Source organism: Berghia stephanieae, chromosome 5, assembly GCF_034508935.2.
Source record: "Berghia stephanieae isolate SIO BIC M18660-M18661 chromosome 5, UCSD_Bste_1.3, whole genome shotgun sequence".
Taxonomy (NCBI): domain Eukaryota; kingdom Metazoa; phylum Mollusca; class Gastropoda; order Nudibranchia; family Aeolidiidae; genus Berghia; species Berghia stephanieae.
Window position 1 is genome coordinate 36,270,951 of NC_088364.1, and position 15,048 is coordinate 36,285,998.

At 36.2% G+C, this 15,048-nt stretch overlaps 1 protein-coding gene across 1 annotated transcript in view; it reads left to right on the forward strand.

The window, feature by feature from the left end:
• Positions 1–11,309: 11,309 nt before the first annotated feature.
• Positions 11,310–15,048, forward strand: part of LOC144972842 (vacuolar fusion protein CCZ1 homolog) — a 30,508-nt gene continuing 26,769 nt past the window's right edge. The window contains exon 1 of the mRNA XM_078914548.1: positions 11,310–11,609. Within this exon, the coding sequence (XP_078770674.1) occupies positions 11,529–11,609 (81 nt within the window). The 5' untranslated portion in view covers positions 11,310–11,528. The remainder of the gene's footprint in view (positions 11,610–15,048) is intronic.

Sequence of the window (15,048 nt, forward strand, 5' to 3'; positions counted from 1 at the left end):
ATCGCACATAAATCGAGTGAGGCATTGTGTATAAAGTTGTTGTTTTTTTTCCCCTTCTATAGTCCACAAACTCGAGATGATAAGGTGGAGCATGGGAATGAAAGATTTGTTGTTTGATATATGGTATGATATCAAGCCTTTTATTAAAAGCGGCTATGTGGTATGACACTCGCCTTCGGATCGGAAGGTCCAGGGTTCGAGTTCCGCGCTTAGCGGCTCATAGTTTGAGGCCTTGGAAAAGGCTCTTTACTTACACTCTCCCATCGTACTCAAGTATGAAATGCAAAAGCTCTGTCCGAAAAATAATGTAATATTGCTCAAACAGGAGCAATGTCTCGTCCTACGTGTTAAGTGTTGCTGTAGGCGCTTTGAGCACGTTTGGTAGATATTGCGCTACATAAATCTTTTTACTTATTAAGCGTATTGCCCTGGCTCTTTAATTTAATGCATGAGGACATGTATAAAATCTAAGACATCTACCACGTTGTTCTTAATCCCATCAATCCCAAACCAAAGGCTAATTCTATATCCAAAGTTATGCAATCATTTTCAATGAATTCACTGAATATCGTTTGAATTTGTTGCAAGACTAGACACATTACCGCTTAGCCACAGACGCTATCAACATGTTGAGTCCCGTTTTAATCGATGGCAATCAATAATCAATAATCACTGACTCGTACCGTTGCCTTTGACGTGGCAGTTTTTTCCTGGAACTGGCGAGTCATTCATACCCTTATCGTTGATTGTGTTGTGAGTTATCGACAGCTGAACGATTCTCGCGTCTTCTATTATTAATATCATGCAAGATAAATGAATAAATGGGAAAATAGGTTCAACTACATATACAACACACATACATACACACACACACGTATATATATATATATATATATATATATATATATATATATATATACATATTATATATATATATATATATATATATATATATATATATATATATAAAATATATATTATAGGAGAAGAAGAAGAAGAAGAAGAAGAAGAAGAAGAAGAAGAAGAAGAAGAAGAAGAAGGAGGAGGAGGAGGAGGAGGAGGAGGAGGAGGAGGAGGAGGGAGGAGGAGGAGGAGGAGGAGGAGGAGAAGAAGAAGAAGAAGAAGAAGAAGAAGAAGAAGAAGAAGAAGAAGAGGAAGAAAGAAAGAAAGAAAGAAAGAAAGAAAGAAAGAAAAAGAGAAAGAAAGAAAGAACAAAAAAAAAAATAAGAAAGAAAGAAGGAAAGAAGAAGAAGAAGAAGAAGAAGAAGAAGAAGAAGAAGAAGAAGAAGAAGAAGAAGAAGAAGAAGAAGAAGAAGAAGAAGAAGAAGAAGAAGAAGAAGAAGAAGAAGAAGAAGAAGAAGAAGAAGAAGAAGAAGAAGAAGAAGAAGAAGAAGAAGGAAGAAGAAGAGAGGAGAGGAGGAGGAGGAGGAGAGGAGGAGAAGGAGGAGAGAAGGAGAGGAGGGGAGGAAAGGAGAGGAGGAGGAGGAGAAGAGAGAGAGGAGAAGAAGAAGAAGAGAAGAAAAGAAGAAGAAGAAGAAGAAGAAGAAGAAGAAGAAGAAGAGAAGAAGAAGAAGAAGAAGAGGAAGAAAAGAAAGAAAGAAAGAAAGAAAGAAAGAAAGAAAAAGAGAAAGAAAGAAAGAACAAAAAAAAAAATAAGAAAGAAAGAAGGAAAGAAGAAGAAGACAGACAGACAGACTGGTGTATAAATAAATAGATAGACAAATTGGCGAGAGATGGATAAAAAGAGATGGGTGGATAGAGAGTTACACAATAATAATACATAATATAGCATGCAAACTGGCAAACAAGACAGATAGATTCTGATATTATTATTATTATTATTATTATTATTATTATTATTATTATTATTATTATTATTATTATTATTATTAATATTAATATAATAATAATAATAATGATGATGATGATGATGATAATAATAATCATATTATTATTATTATTATTATTATTATTATTATTATTATTATTATTATTATTATTAATATATAATAATATTATATATAATAATAATAATAATAATAATAATAATAATAATAATATGATGATGATGATGATGATGATGATGATGATGATGATGATGATGATGGTGATGATGATGATGATGATGATGATGATGATGATGATGATGATGATGATGATGATGATGATGATGATGGTGATGATGATGATGATGATGATGATGATGATGATGATGATGATGATGATGATGATGATGATGGTGATGATGATATAAATATCGTGTAATAATAAGTTATTTACAAATGCGTGAGACAACAAGCTTACCAAAGCTTAGCATTGTAGAGGGAAACATGCGTAATTTACTTAACAATCACAATCACATTAATTTTAATGCCACACATCAGAGCATAAAAAAAGAAGTCATCAACAATTAATGTATTTAACTATAGTCAACGTGCACATTACATCATAAAACTGACGCTTACCTGTTGTTGACAACACGAGGTTGACCTGAAACGGAAGCCGGTAACGGCTTACTCTAGGATGAATGAATCCAAACTGAAACTAAATACATATTATTATTCGAACCAATGGAACTGCAAGTGTAAACATTCAACACGATCTTCAAAGTCACTGTGACCGCAAAGAGTGGCGGCGGCAATTTTTTAATTATTATTTTATTTTAAAAAAAAACAAAACAAAACAGCTATTATGAAAAATAAATAAAAATCCATGTTCATAACTCCCTCTCGCCGGTCTACTTCCTTATTCCTTATCAGTAACAAAGCAACCATGGCAGATTTTCCAAATGGTTAAAAATAGAAACGCGGGTGTATCAAGCATGTTTATCAATCGTTATTTTGTGCATAAAATATACACGATACTTTATATCCGGTTTATTTGCGTGGTCACGCAACAATGAAAATTGTGATTTTACATAAGGCCTGCTAGAAGAAAACCTGACATAATCGCAGGATCTGCGCTGGTATTGTGTTTGCCAAAAGAATGCTCCAGAGGAAATAAAATAGCATGCTAAATTATGTTTAAAAAAATAAAAAAATAAAATAATAATAATAATAATAATAATAATAATAATAATAATAATAATAATAATAATAATAATAATAATAATAATAATAATCCTTTGCTGCTGCTGCTGATGATGATGATAATAATAATAAAAAAAAATAATATAATAATAATAATAATAATAATAATAATAATAATAATATAAATAATAATAATAATAAATATAATATTATTATTATATTATATAATAATAATAATAATAATAATAATAATAATAAAATAATAATATAATAATAAATAATAATAATAATAATAATATAATAATAATAATAATAATAATAATAATAATATATATATATATATATATATATATATATATATATATATATATATATATATTACCAAACTACCCACGAGGTATAAGGTGGACCCGGGGATTGGAAAAGTACCAATGTAACATTGCCCCTTTCTTCTTCAGCTCTGTCTCTATGTTGCACCTCCATTTGATACTTGGCCTTCCATTCTTTCGTTTTCCCGTGGATTTCACAGGAATGAAGGCGTGTGATATCGTGGCATGTGCCCTTCTTTATGAAGCTTCACTTCCTTCAGAGGATCTACTGCTCGACTGGCGCCTATCCTGCAGGTTTCCTTAGCTCCTCATTTGTTATCGTCTCTGGCCACCTTATTTTATAGATTCGCCTCAGACATGCGTTCAGAAATGTATGTATCTTCTTGAGCATCGTTTTTGTTGTTCTCTACATTTCAGACCGATAAGGAGAACTGATTTTGCCTTTGTGTTGAAGATGCGGAATTTTGTTTTACTTGGATCATTTTTTAATCCAAATTATATTTTAAAGCAAAGCAAAGGCTGCTCGAAATTTACCGATCCTAAATGTAACATCTTCGTCTGTACCGTCTTTATGTGTCCACTACCCCCCTAAGGAGGAAAGGAACTTCGCCTTTCTGGTTGGCTCACCACTCACTGTGACTGGGTTTCGGCAGTTTAATTTCATCAACTCTGTCTTATTGTAATTTATTTTAGCCCTGTGCTTGCTGAGGTTGTAACTAGTAACGTTGTTTTATCCTGCATCTGCCTGCGGTTTTATGACAAGAGGGTAATATCGTCTGCAAAATAGAAATCGTCCAGTTATGCCCAGAGTATCAACTGAATTCCATTGTTTCTTCCTTTTGTCGTCGACTTCATGTTCCAGTCGACAATCAGTAGAAAAAGGAAGGATGACAGTAGACATCCCTGTCAGATTCCCGTCTGAACCTCAAAGCTTTCTGACAGTTTATAAGCATGATTTACACGGCATGCCATTCCCTGAAAGTGCAGCTGGTGAGGGAGACAAACTTTTCTGGTATGCCATAATGCCTTAGTAGTTTCCAAACCGTCTCTCTCTGTCCACACAGTCAAATACCTTTTCATAGTCAATAAAATTAATGTTACAGAGTTGTGAGTTCCACTCAAGTGACTGTTCTACAAGTATTCGTAGACTAGCTATCAGATCGCCACACGATCCCCTTGCGCCTGTCTGTTCATATCATTTTAAAAAATTGCTTCAAGTCCTATCCTCGAAATGTTACGACCACGTCATGGAATTGTTGACCTGAATATTTCTAATCTCCCTTTTTTATCCGCAGGGTATTCAAAGATACTTTGGTATAAGCAACCCTTAGTACGATAAGACTCTCGATGGTTTGTCGGACAGAGGCAGCTTTTATGTGGTATCGCTTGATGTTCCGAAACGTCCTCTAGTAAATCTCAGAGAATACAAACATAACTACAACTGTTTGAGGCAAAGGAGTTTGACAAACAAACTCAGTAAATAAATTGCTTTTATTTTTTAATGTTATAATTTTTTAATGAAAGTATGAAGTCATTTTAATATACCGCAATCGCATGTTGCTGACAAGTCCTACTACCGAGCTGACATCACTCAGCTATTGTTGCTTTGAACACTTTGATGACAATTTTTTCTTAAAAGCTATGTCATGGTCATAATTGTCATTGAAATTCACTTCATACAAAAGAGATTTACTGTCAACAGCTCAGCTTGGCTTACTTTTAACAAAAAATAAACAATGCTCTCAATCGTTGCAAACACAATGTGAATTGCTCATGTAATCAAGAGACATTGCTTTTGTTTCCAATTATGATTTAACTCAAATTATAAATTAGCGTTAAGGCCATTCAAAAAGAAATTACCAACTAAGTAGACAGCTTAAATAGATATCATCAGACATCCAATTGCGCCATGTTAGACGATTAAAAAAAAAGACATAATTTGAAATTCATATCACAAGTTTTGTTACGTATAATCCTTTGCAAAATGAACACAATTTAATCCATTCCAACTCGCATTTTACAAACATGCATTTTACGAGCTCGTCTACAATGAAAACAAAAACATTTTTTATTTTTTTTATTTTTTGCTTGCTTGTTGTTCTTTTTTTAAATTATTGTCCTTTGTGGTATCTGTTCCATTCAATTAAAAAATAATTTTCAAATAAAACAGCGATATAACGAATAAGAAATATCATATTTTAGACTGAATTTTTAAAGAAAAGACCAACAAAAAAAAAAAAAAAAAAAAAAAAAAAAAAAAAAAAAAAAAGAAAAAAAAAGGCGTCTTACAGAAAAAGAAGCTTTTAGACAGAGCAACATCCATTCAACGTGCTCAAAGGATCCCTAGCCAACAGCAACACTTTACATGTAGGACGAGACATGACGCCTGTTTGGCGATATTATACTTTTTTTCGACAGAGACAACGCTGTTAACGACCGGGTACTCATTTTACACCTGAATACGGTGAGAGAATGTGAGTAAACAGCCTTCTCCAAGGACTAAACTGTACGCCGCTCAGAGAGGAGTCGAACCCAAGACCTTCAGATCCGAAGGCGAGTGTCATACCATTAGACTACTAAGCCACAGAGCAGATTTTAAAAAAAAATTATTTGAAAAACTTGAGCATAAAAATAGCACAATATCCTCTAAACGTGCAAAAAAATATGTATCAAAAATCTAATCCTTGCAGAAACATTGTACATTTTTTTTCACCCTTTGAGTAGCATGAAACGCATCATGCAAAACAAACACAAAAAGCAGCACGTGATTGTTTGGCGATTCCTTTTAATAATTAACAAGGGGAACAACTGGTGATTATATTTATATTTAAATTGCATTTTATGATTTTCATGATTATCACCCACATTGAAATAAAATTGCTTTATTCGTTCCGTCCCCTACCGTCCGCTAAGAGCCTTGTCACGCCTTACGAGAACAAGGAAAATAATATGTCCAAAACAGGCACCATAAATAATACCGTTTTCAAAGAGCAATGTTGCTTAATCTGAAGACATGATGGTAGGCTTGGGTTGTCAACTGACTTTTCCGCGGCAAGAAATATTATCCATGTTCCAGTGTTGTTAGATTTGTGATATATATTTCCCCTACCGACCATATACTTTTCCATCGTTCCCCAACCACCAATGCCCGATCCCTTACCGACCATCCAATGTTACCACTAACTACCACTTTTATGCACTACAACAACAACAACAACAACAACAACAACAACAACAACAACAACAACAAATAAATAACCAACAAAAAACAATAAAAAACAAAACAAACAAAAGCAAAAAAAAAAACAACAACAAAAAACAAAACAAAAACAAAAGCAAAACAAAAAACAAAAAAACAAGTATATATATAACCAGCGCTTGCACCGGTTGCAACGGACCCGGCCATTGTATTCACTATTGTTGAAGAAATCTGATGAACATGATGAATCATCGTCCAGAATAACCTCTGTAGTCTCTGACTAGTTTCGTCGAGGATAATTTCTGTCTTTCTCTTAGTGTCCTTCCCTCTCCCTATCTGCTTCAGTGCCAATCTCTCTGCTTTATTTTCCCCCATTCTCCTGACGTTTCCCTTCCTGCTCGGCCTTCTTTGTAGCCTCTTTTCCTGCCTTTTCTATTAGCAGCCACTGTTAAACGTCAAACTGTTAACTCTCTCCTTACCAGCCATTTTCAGAATTTTACCTGAAACTTCACACCCATCCAAGAATCAAATATGTTTTTTTCTACTCAAACAGTAAAGGAACATGTCCATTCTATACATAATATTGTCCAGTGTCTAATTTTTATCGCTATAACAAAGTGTTTTCTTTATAATTTGTGATCTACAAAGGATATCAGAATGAGAAAATTGTTGGTTGCATCGTAACGACTGTGACGATTTTCCTGTGGATGGTAAGGAGAGGGTTAAGCAACTATTTACATATAGGTTTGGGAAATGAAGAAAAAAAACCCAACAACATAAAACGTTTTAAGGTGTTTGGTCGAGTTTTTAAAAGACCCAATTAAAGTCTTTGGTCGGTAAGGGAAGAGACAGGCGAGAATGCCCTTCCCTCAGCGACCAACCTGTTTTCAGGGCACAATGGATATTCAACACCGATTTGACACTAGTAATTCTAAATCCTAGATCCCAGGAGGCAGTTTTAAGCCACTGAATGTATTTCTACGGTTAGAAGAGTTACATTTGGCTTATTTGTCAATCATTTTCATCTTACCTAAACAAAAGTTGTCAATTTGAGTACTTTTCGCTACAACTTGCTATTTTGACAGTTTGTAGTGGCGGAAGCAATCTTCGTAGATGATGTAATCGTGTTATTACAACTAAAGTCATTCAGTTAAAGATGTAGTAGTAGTAGTATCGTTCGGCTACACTTCTATGTTCAAGGTATCAATCCAGGTTAGGAAGTCATCATCATATTTGTTGATGGTTTCAAATTCCCCTTCCAGTTTTGTCTTTGGGCAATCTAGTACGAGGTGGTTTGCATATTGTGTTGCTTGGTTGCACTTTGGGCATGTTGGTGATTCTTGGAGCCCCCATTTGTGCATGTTGGCAGCTGTTCTTGTATGTTTTGACCGTAGTCTATTTGCAGCTACCCAGTATTTTCTTGGTTGATCCTGTAGATCTGGGAGACTTTTACATGGGTCTTCAATTAGTTCCCCTCCTGTGGGCTTATTCCTTTTCCATTCCTCGCAACATGCTTCTTGTGTGTTGTAGTTTTCTTTCTTTGATAGGTAGAAAGGTGAACGAGATTTTAGTCTTAATGTTGGGGGCGCAGTTTTGTATATGGTTTGCAGAGGAGTTCCACTATCTTCTTCAGCTCTGGATATCCATTTCTGTGTTGCATCCTCTCTACTCAAGTGGGGTGGTGCTATAGCGCTCATGACTGGCAGCCATTGTGTTGGGGTTGATTTCAGGCATCCAGTCACTATTCGCATCTAGTCTCTTAGTTTCACATCAACAAGGTTTGTATGGGCACTTCTCGTCCAAACAGGAGCACAATATTCTGCCACATTGTAGCAAAGAGCCAGGGTTGATGTTCTGAGAAGAGTTTGCGATGCTCCCCATGTTGTTCCTGCCAGTTTTCCCCATATTTCTTGCTGTACCCTCAAGATGGGTTCTATAGGTCAGTTGTCTATCAAGTGTCACTCCGAGGTATTTTGGATTTTGATCAGTTGGTAGTGTTGTGTCATCAATCTTGATCATCAGTTTTCGTTGTGATTCCATGTTGTTAAGATGAAATGCAGTTGCAACTGTTTTTGTCGTATTCATTTTTAAATACCATCTGTCAAATACCTTTTCATGGCCGTGGTGTCTTTGCTAAGAGTTGTTTCTATATCTTCCCAGTTTCTCCTGCTACCGGATCAGCACGTTGCCGTCGTGCAGGAGCTTGCATGCCCCAATGACCCTGAAGGTGATACCAGCTTGGATGCAATCGTGCTGGATCGGCAACAGGATAGGGACCAGACGAAGGATGATACAACCCGGCGTTCAGACAAGGCTTACCTTTTCCTGACCCACGCTTCTAATCATGAAAAGTTAAAGACGTAACAAAACAAAAACTCTCGTGTGCTGTTTATTTGATCGGTCGGGGAAATGGTCGGTAAGGGAAGGAACCACTGTACTTACATTTTGAACATAAGAGTATGAAAGTTAAACACTTCTGGGTGTGGTCTTTGATCTCCCTGGGTGGGCCGAGAGGTCACTATTGCTGCTACCTACTATCCTCCTTTATCTGTTTTCTCGGTCCACGTTGGTCTCGTCTTTGTTCTGATTTGGCATAGCTAGTATTTTTTTCTTGGTCCTGGCGGGATTCTTAGCTGAGAGGGCGGCAGTTGAATGTGTGGCTCCTTTTATTTATTTATTTATTTTTCTCTCCTTATATATCATCTCTCTGTTATGTACTGATTTTTGTTTTTAGTTTTGAATCTACAATTTTGTAAACATTTGAGTGTATCCTTCATAGCTGGATCCTTTACCTGCGTCTGGATGTGGCTTTTAGGTAATGATAAAATAGGCACATTGATATATTGCTCATGGCTTTCTTCTACTTCCTATTTGAATTAGTCCCCTTTGTCTTACTTTTTCTTAAGTGCTTTTACCTCTTTCTCTCATCGTCTTCCTTTTTACAGGCACTGAAATGGCATAAAAGTGTCGCAAGCGCCGAAAACCCAATAAAACAAACAAAGAATAACATTTGGGGCATTCCCTAATGTGAGATTAAGATCGCAAAAGATGTAGGATATTAAACAGAACCAGACCAAGCAGTTGTTTTAAAACAATACCATAATACCATACAAATCAGAAATGTATAAAACAGTATTAGATCAAGCAGTTGTTTGAGGCAATGCCACGCAAAACAGAAATGTATGGAACAGAGCCAGACCAAGCAGTTATTTGAGATAATACCATACAAATCAGAAATGTATAAAACAGTATTAGATCAAGCAGTTGTTTGAGACAATACCATACAAAGCAGAAATTATGTATGAAACAGAACCAGACCAAGCAGTTATTTGAGACAATACCATACAAAGCAGAAATGTATGAAACAGTATTAGACCAAGCAGTTATTTGAGACAATACCATACAAAGCAGAAATGTATGAAACAGAACCAGACCAAGCAGTTATTTGAGACAATACCATACAAAGCAGAAATGTATGAAACAGAACCAGACAAAGCAGAATGAATATAACGAACTCGAGTTCGATATTGGTATGTGTTGGATCATATAGTGCAGTAAAGTTAGGTGCCCCAAATGTAAACAATAACAAGTTGCTAGTGATTTCCGTTAGGGACCGGAATAATTTACGCACAATATAGGTCTCCCAATTTTGTAGTTTGAGTTGTAGGCAATACACTTTCAGTATTGAAAATATGTTTACATAAAATCTAACAGTTGCAGAAATAATAATATAAGGCTAAATTATTATGAAAATCAGGCTCCGAATAATTCTCGTTTTGTTCACACCAGCGCAATAATTTGCTCTGGTCTAAAAATAGATAGACTGTAACTTTTGATAAATTTTAGAAAATTTTACCTTTTGTTCCATAAAATATCCATATCTAGACATTATTTGATGCATGATCGAGTATTTATGAATATGTGTTTCTTTTGCCACCTAACAGACAAATTTTAAAGGTTATTTTTTTTCTATTATTTACATTGGAACGTGAGCTGTCAAGACAGGAACATGTGGTTTGCCACGTGCTTCTCGACCTTTGTTTACGTTTGGGGCACCTAACTTTACTGCTCTATAGTGCCAAACAGTTTGTCAATTAAAATTCATCCCATGCATTCCAGGAATGCCCTCTCTGCTCAAAATCAATATAACACCTCCATTTAACCTTATGTTTCAGAGAGAAAGAGTTGAGACGAGAAAAAAAAGAAAAAAAAAAAAAGAGAGAGAGAGAGAGAGAGAGAGAGAGAGAGAGAGAGAGAGAGAGAGAGAGAGAGAGAGAGAGAGAGAGAGAGAGAGAGAAGACTATTTATATAGCACATTAACCAGTAAACTTACTGAAGGCGCTTTCCCTATCTACAACGAAACGTAATTTACAGAACGAGGCATGATGCCAGCAAGACAATATTACAATTTTTCTGACACGAAGTACAATGCTGCTGACGGCCGTGTGCTCATTATTATACATCTGAATTAGGTGAGAGACTGTGAAAAGGATAAGAGTCTTTTCCAAGCACTCAACCGTGCGCCCTCAAAGCGGTAATGGAACACTGGACCTTCTGGACTGAAGGCGTACCACTAGACCACATCGCCGCAGAAAGAGAGAGTGATCTTCTTTTCATCTGCTGAGATGTTGCTAATGTAAACTATGGTTCCAATGTAAAACAGACCAATAAATGAGTATGTAATCACTTCTCTTTATGGGTAGTTTTTCTGTTGATGGAAATAGGATAAGGTATGTAAAACATTTTGAGAGTGGTCTCCCTCAAATTGTATTGTTCATCCCACTGATAGAAAATAGAAAACAATGATCGATCTTATGATTATGATCTAAGCATCTTGTTTTCTTCAGTCGTGTGTACCTACTCAGTTAAATGAGACTATGCACAATGCAATGGTTTGCTTTTTATCATTTGAAATTAGTAATCGACATTTTTTCTGATAGTTAACGAGACAAAAGTAAAAATAGAAACGAGATGGCATCTTCGACGAAGGGATCTGTTTCTCTGCTCAACTTTTTCGTGTTCAACTCCGAATATGGACCAAGAGAGGGAGAGGTACGTTTTTTTTCCTTCAAACTTTTGACTCTGGTAGGTATCGTTATATCACTTTTTCATTGGTTGCTTATGAATGGCTAACTTAACTGACTTTTACTGTAACTTGAAGCTCTCAACTCAAACCACCGGATCGCCGAATCCCTTTCCACTTTCCTTTCCTTGTGAAATCAATCGTCATCAGTTCTCCCAATTTGTAAATAGGCTAAAACAAAGTCATAGCTTGATTTAATTGAGATATCTCTGTTGTTTATTTACACAATTTGATAACTGAATTAAGCCTATGCTTTGTCGAAATGCTCTGGCTCTATTACTATTAGTAATATAGAGAGCTGCGCCGGTGTTACCAATACTTAGCTTCTATACCAGGACAAATCATTCGTTTGGACAGAAAAATAAATAAAAAACTTACCGCTTACCGTCAAAAGCAGTTTAGATTTGAAGATACATTTGTTTTCTATCAAAAAACATTCGGTACTAGATAATCCTTGATGAATATCAAAAGTTGTGTTTGAAATTATATCCTAAATATTTTCATGAGTCATTCCTCGCGAAATCGTGTTTTTTTTTCGTCTGTCCAATGGTTGGTGCCCCCTAGTGCCAAGTGCCCTGCCGCCTGCCGCGCAAAACAAAGGTTTTTTAAAAAGTTTATTGAGAAAAAGATACGGAAAAAAGTGTCCCTAGATAGGTATGCAATTTGGTGCATTAGTGCAGTAAAAATTGGTGCGCAAAATTAGTGCGTAGCGGATGCGAGACTGTGTGTGTGTGTGTGTGCGTGTGTATGTGTGTGTGTGTGTGTCTCTTTCTTTTTTTTTTTTTTTTGGGAGTGCCTACGTACACGGTAACGGGGCATCTAGCCTCAGGATCTACGTACACGTAAACTGGTTTACCGTTGCAACACAAGCAATAGATGGTCCTCGCTGTCGTGACCGCGCGCGCTCGTGTGTGTGTGTGTGTGTGTGTGTGTGTGTGTGTGTGTGTGTGTGTGTGTGTGTTATTTAAAAAAAAATCAAAACAATTTTAACCATTAATGGCGAGATTCCATCTTACACTCCCCAAACTCCAGATCTTAGTCTTAATGTTATCATTAAAAGACAAGCTTTGCGATTTATAGTTTAATTGAAGCCCGAGTCGAAATATACTCTTAATACTGCTCTCTTGGTGGAAACGATCTATTCTGCATAAGCAATCTGGAGAAAAAAATCAGTGTCACTGTAAAAGGTTAAAATTTCACGAAGTACGCACCGTGAACACCGTTGTAACAATCCTTTGATCTACGTCATCAGGCAACCCATTGTTTCTTTCATCTTTTCCCATTCCCCCTTACTATCCCCCCCTCCCCCCCCCCATTCCCCCGCCCATCTCTCTCTCTCTCTCTCTCTCACTCTCTCTCTCTCTCTCTCTCTCTCTCTCTCTCTCTCTCTCTCTCTCTCTCTCTCTCTCTCCTTGTCATAGTGTTATCCCTTCCCCTTCCCATCTCATTGTAAAATGAAAACGTTCTGCTGTTTGCAGATACATGTATGATTGTTTTGTTTTTTCTCTCTCACTCGGCTAGGATTAAAAACCAAGACATCAGGTAATTGGTGTCTAATGCCAAAGTATAGATTCTCTCTTTGGCCAATTTAGTCACGCATGTGGCAGCCCAGCTATTTATTATGTTCTGCCTATAACACACAATAAGTGGGATTTTGGGGGTGGGTACGAAAGAAATCAAGGTCATAAGTAACCGTGCACAAGAGCTGTATAGGGAATTGGTTTCTGGGGGTCTTGCAAATACCAAATATTTTATGGAAAGCTCTTTCGAACTCCAAGACGTCTGGTTTGTTTTGCTATCTTGGAACAAACGAAACAGAGATGTCTTGATGTGTGACCTAGTTGTCTGATTTTGTGACCTGGATGTAAGGTTTTGTGACCTTGATGTTTCCTTTTGTGTGTGCAAGCCATGCAGGTAAGTACAGCGATAGCTTGCCAGTTGAGGAAAAAAAAAAGGAAGAAGCAGCGTATCCGCATTTGAAAAACAAAACAAAAAAACCTGAAAAAACAAAACAACTTAACCTTTTAAAGGCGAATATCAATCTTACTTGGACCAAAAATAAAATCTTACCGTTTTCATCAAAAGACAAAAAACAAATTACAATTTAAAAACTTGAGCTTTAGGGCAATATCCACCCAACGTGCTCAAAGCGCTTTTTATCAATATTCTTACTGCTCTTATGGTGGAAACGTTTTTTTTTCTGCGTTAAAAAATAATATAAATGAAGACTATTATTTGAAAAACAAAAAAAATCAGTGTCACTGGCTAAGGGTTAATTGCAGTACTCCTGCATCCTGTGAGACTCCTAATAGTTTGCTTTTACCTTTATCATTGTTAACGGAGAATACAGCGTTTCCACCAAGAGAGCAGTCAGACTATCGCAACTCGGACTTCAATTGTCTTAATTGTTTTGCCGTTACTTGTCTTTTGATGAAAGAAGATTTGGTGTTAGGTCAAAAATCGAATTTCGCCTCTAAAATGTTACATTGCTACTGGGTTTGCCCTCTCCCTCCGCCCCCCCCCCACCCCTTTTTTTTTTCTTCTTTTTTCTTTATTTTCAACTTAATATTGTTGATTGTTATTTCCTTTTTTATGATTAGTAAGTGCGGTAGTAATCTCACAGGATGCTGGAGTATTGCAGTTAACACTTTGCCAGTGACACTGATTTTTTGTTTTCAAGTAATAGTCTCCATTTATATTATTTTTTAACGCAGAAAAAAAAAACGTTTCCACCATAAGAGCAGTAAGAATATTGATAAAAAGCGCTTTGAGCACGTTGGGTGGATATTGCGCCATATAAAAGCTCACATTTTAAAATTTTATTACTGTTGTTTGTCTTTTGATGAAAACGGTGAGATTTTATTTTAGGTCTAAGTAAGATTGAAATTCGCTTTTGAAAGGTTAAGTTTTTCTTTTCAGGTTTTTTCGTTTTTTTATAAATCAAATGCGGCTATGCTGTTTCCTTCTGTTTTTCTTACTGGCAAGCTATCACTGTACTCACCCGCATGGCTTGCACACACAAAAAGATACATCTAGGTCACAAAACCTTACATCCAGGTCACAAAATCAGACAACTAGGTCACACATCAAGACATCTCTGTTTCGTTTGTTCCAAGATAGCAAAACAAACCAGGCGTCTTGGTGTTTGAAAGACCTTTCCATACAATATTTGGTATTTGCAAGACCCCCAGAAACCAATTCCTGATACAGCTCTTGTGCACGGTTACTTATGACCTTGATTTCTTTTGTACCCACCCCCCAAAATCCCACTTATTGTGTGTTATAGGCAGAACATAATAAATAGCTGGGCTGCCACATGCGTGACTAAATTGGCCAAAGAGAGAATCTATACTTTGGCATTAGACACCCATTACCCGATGTCTTGGTTTTTAATCCTAGCCTAGTGAG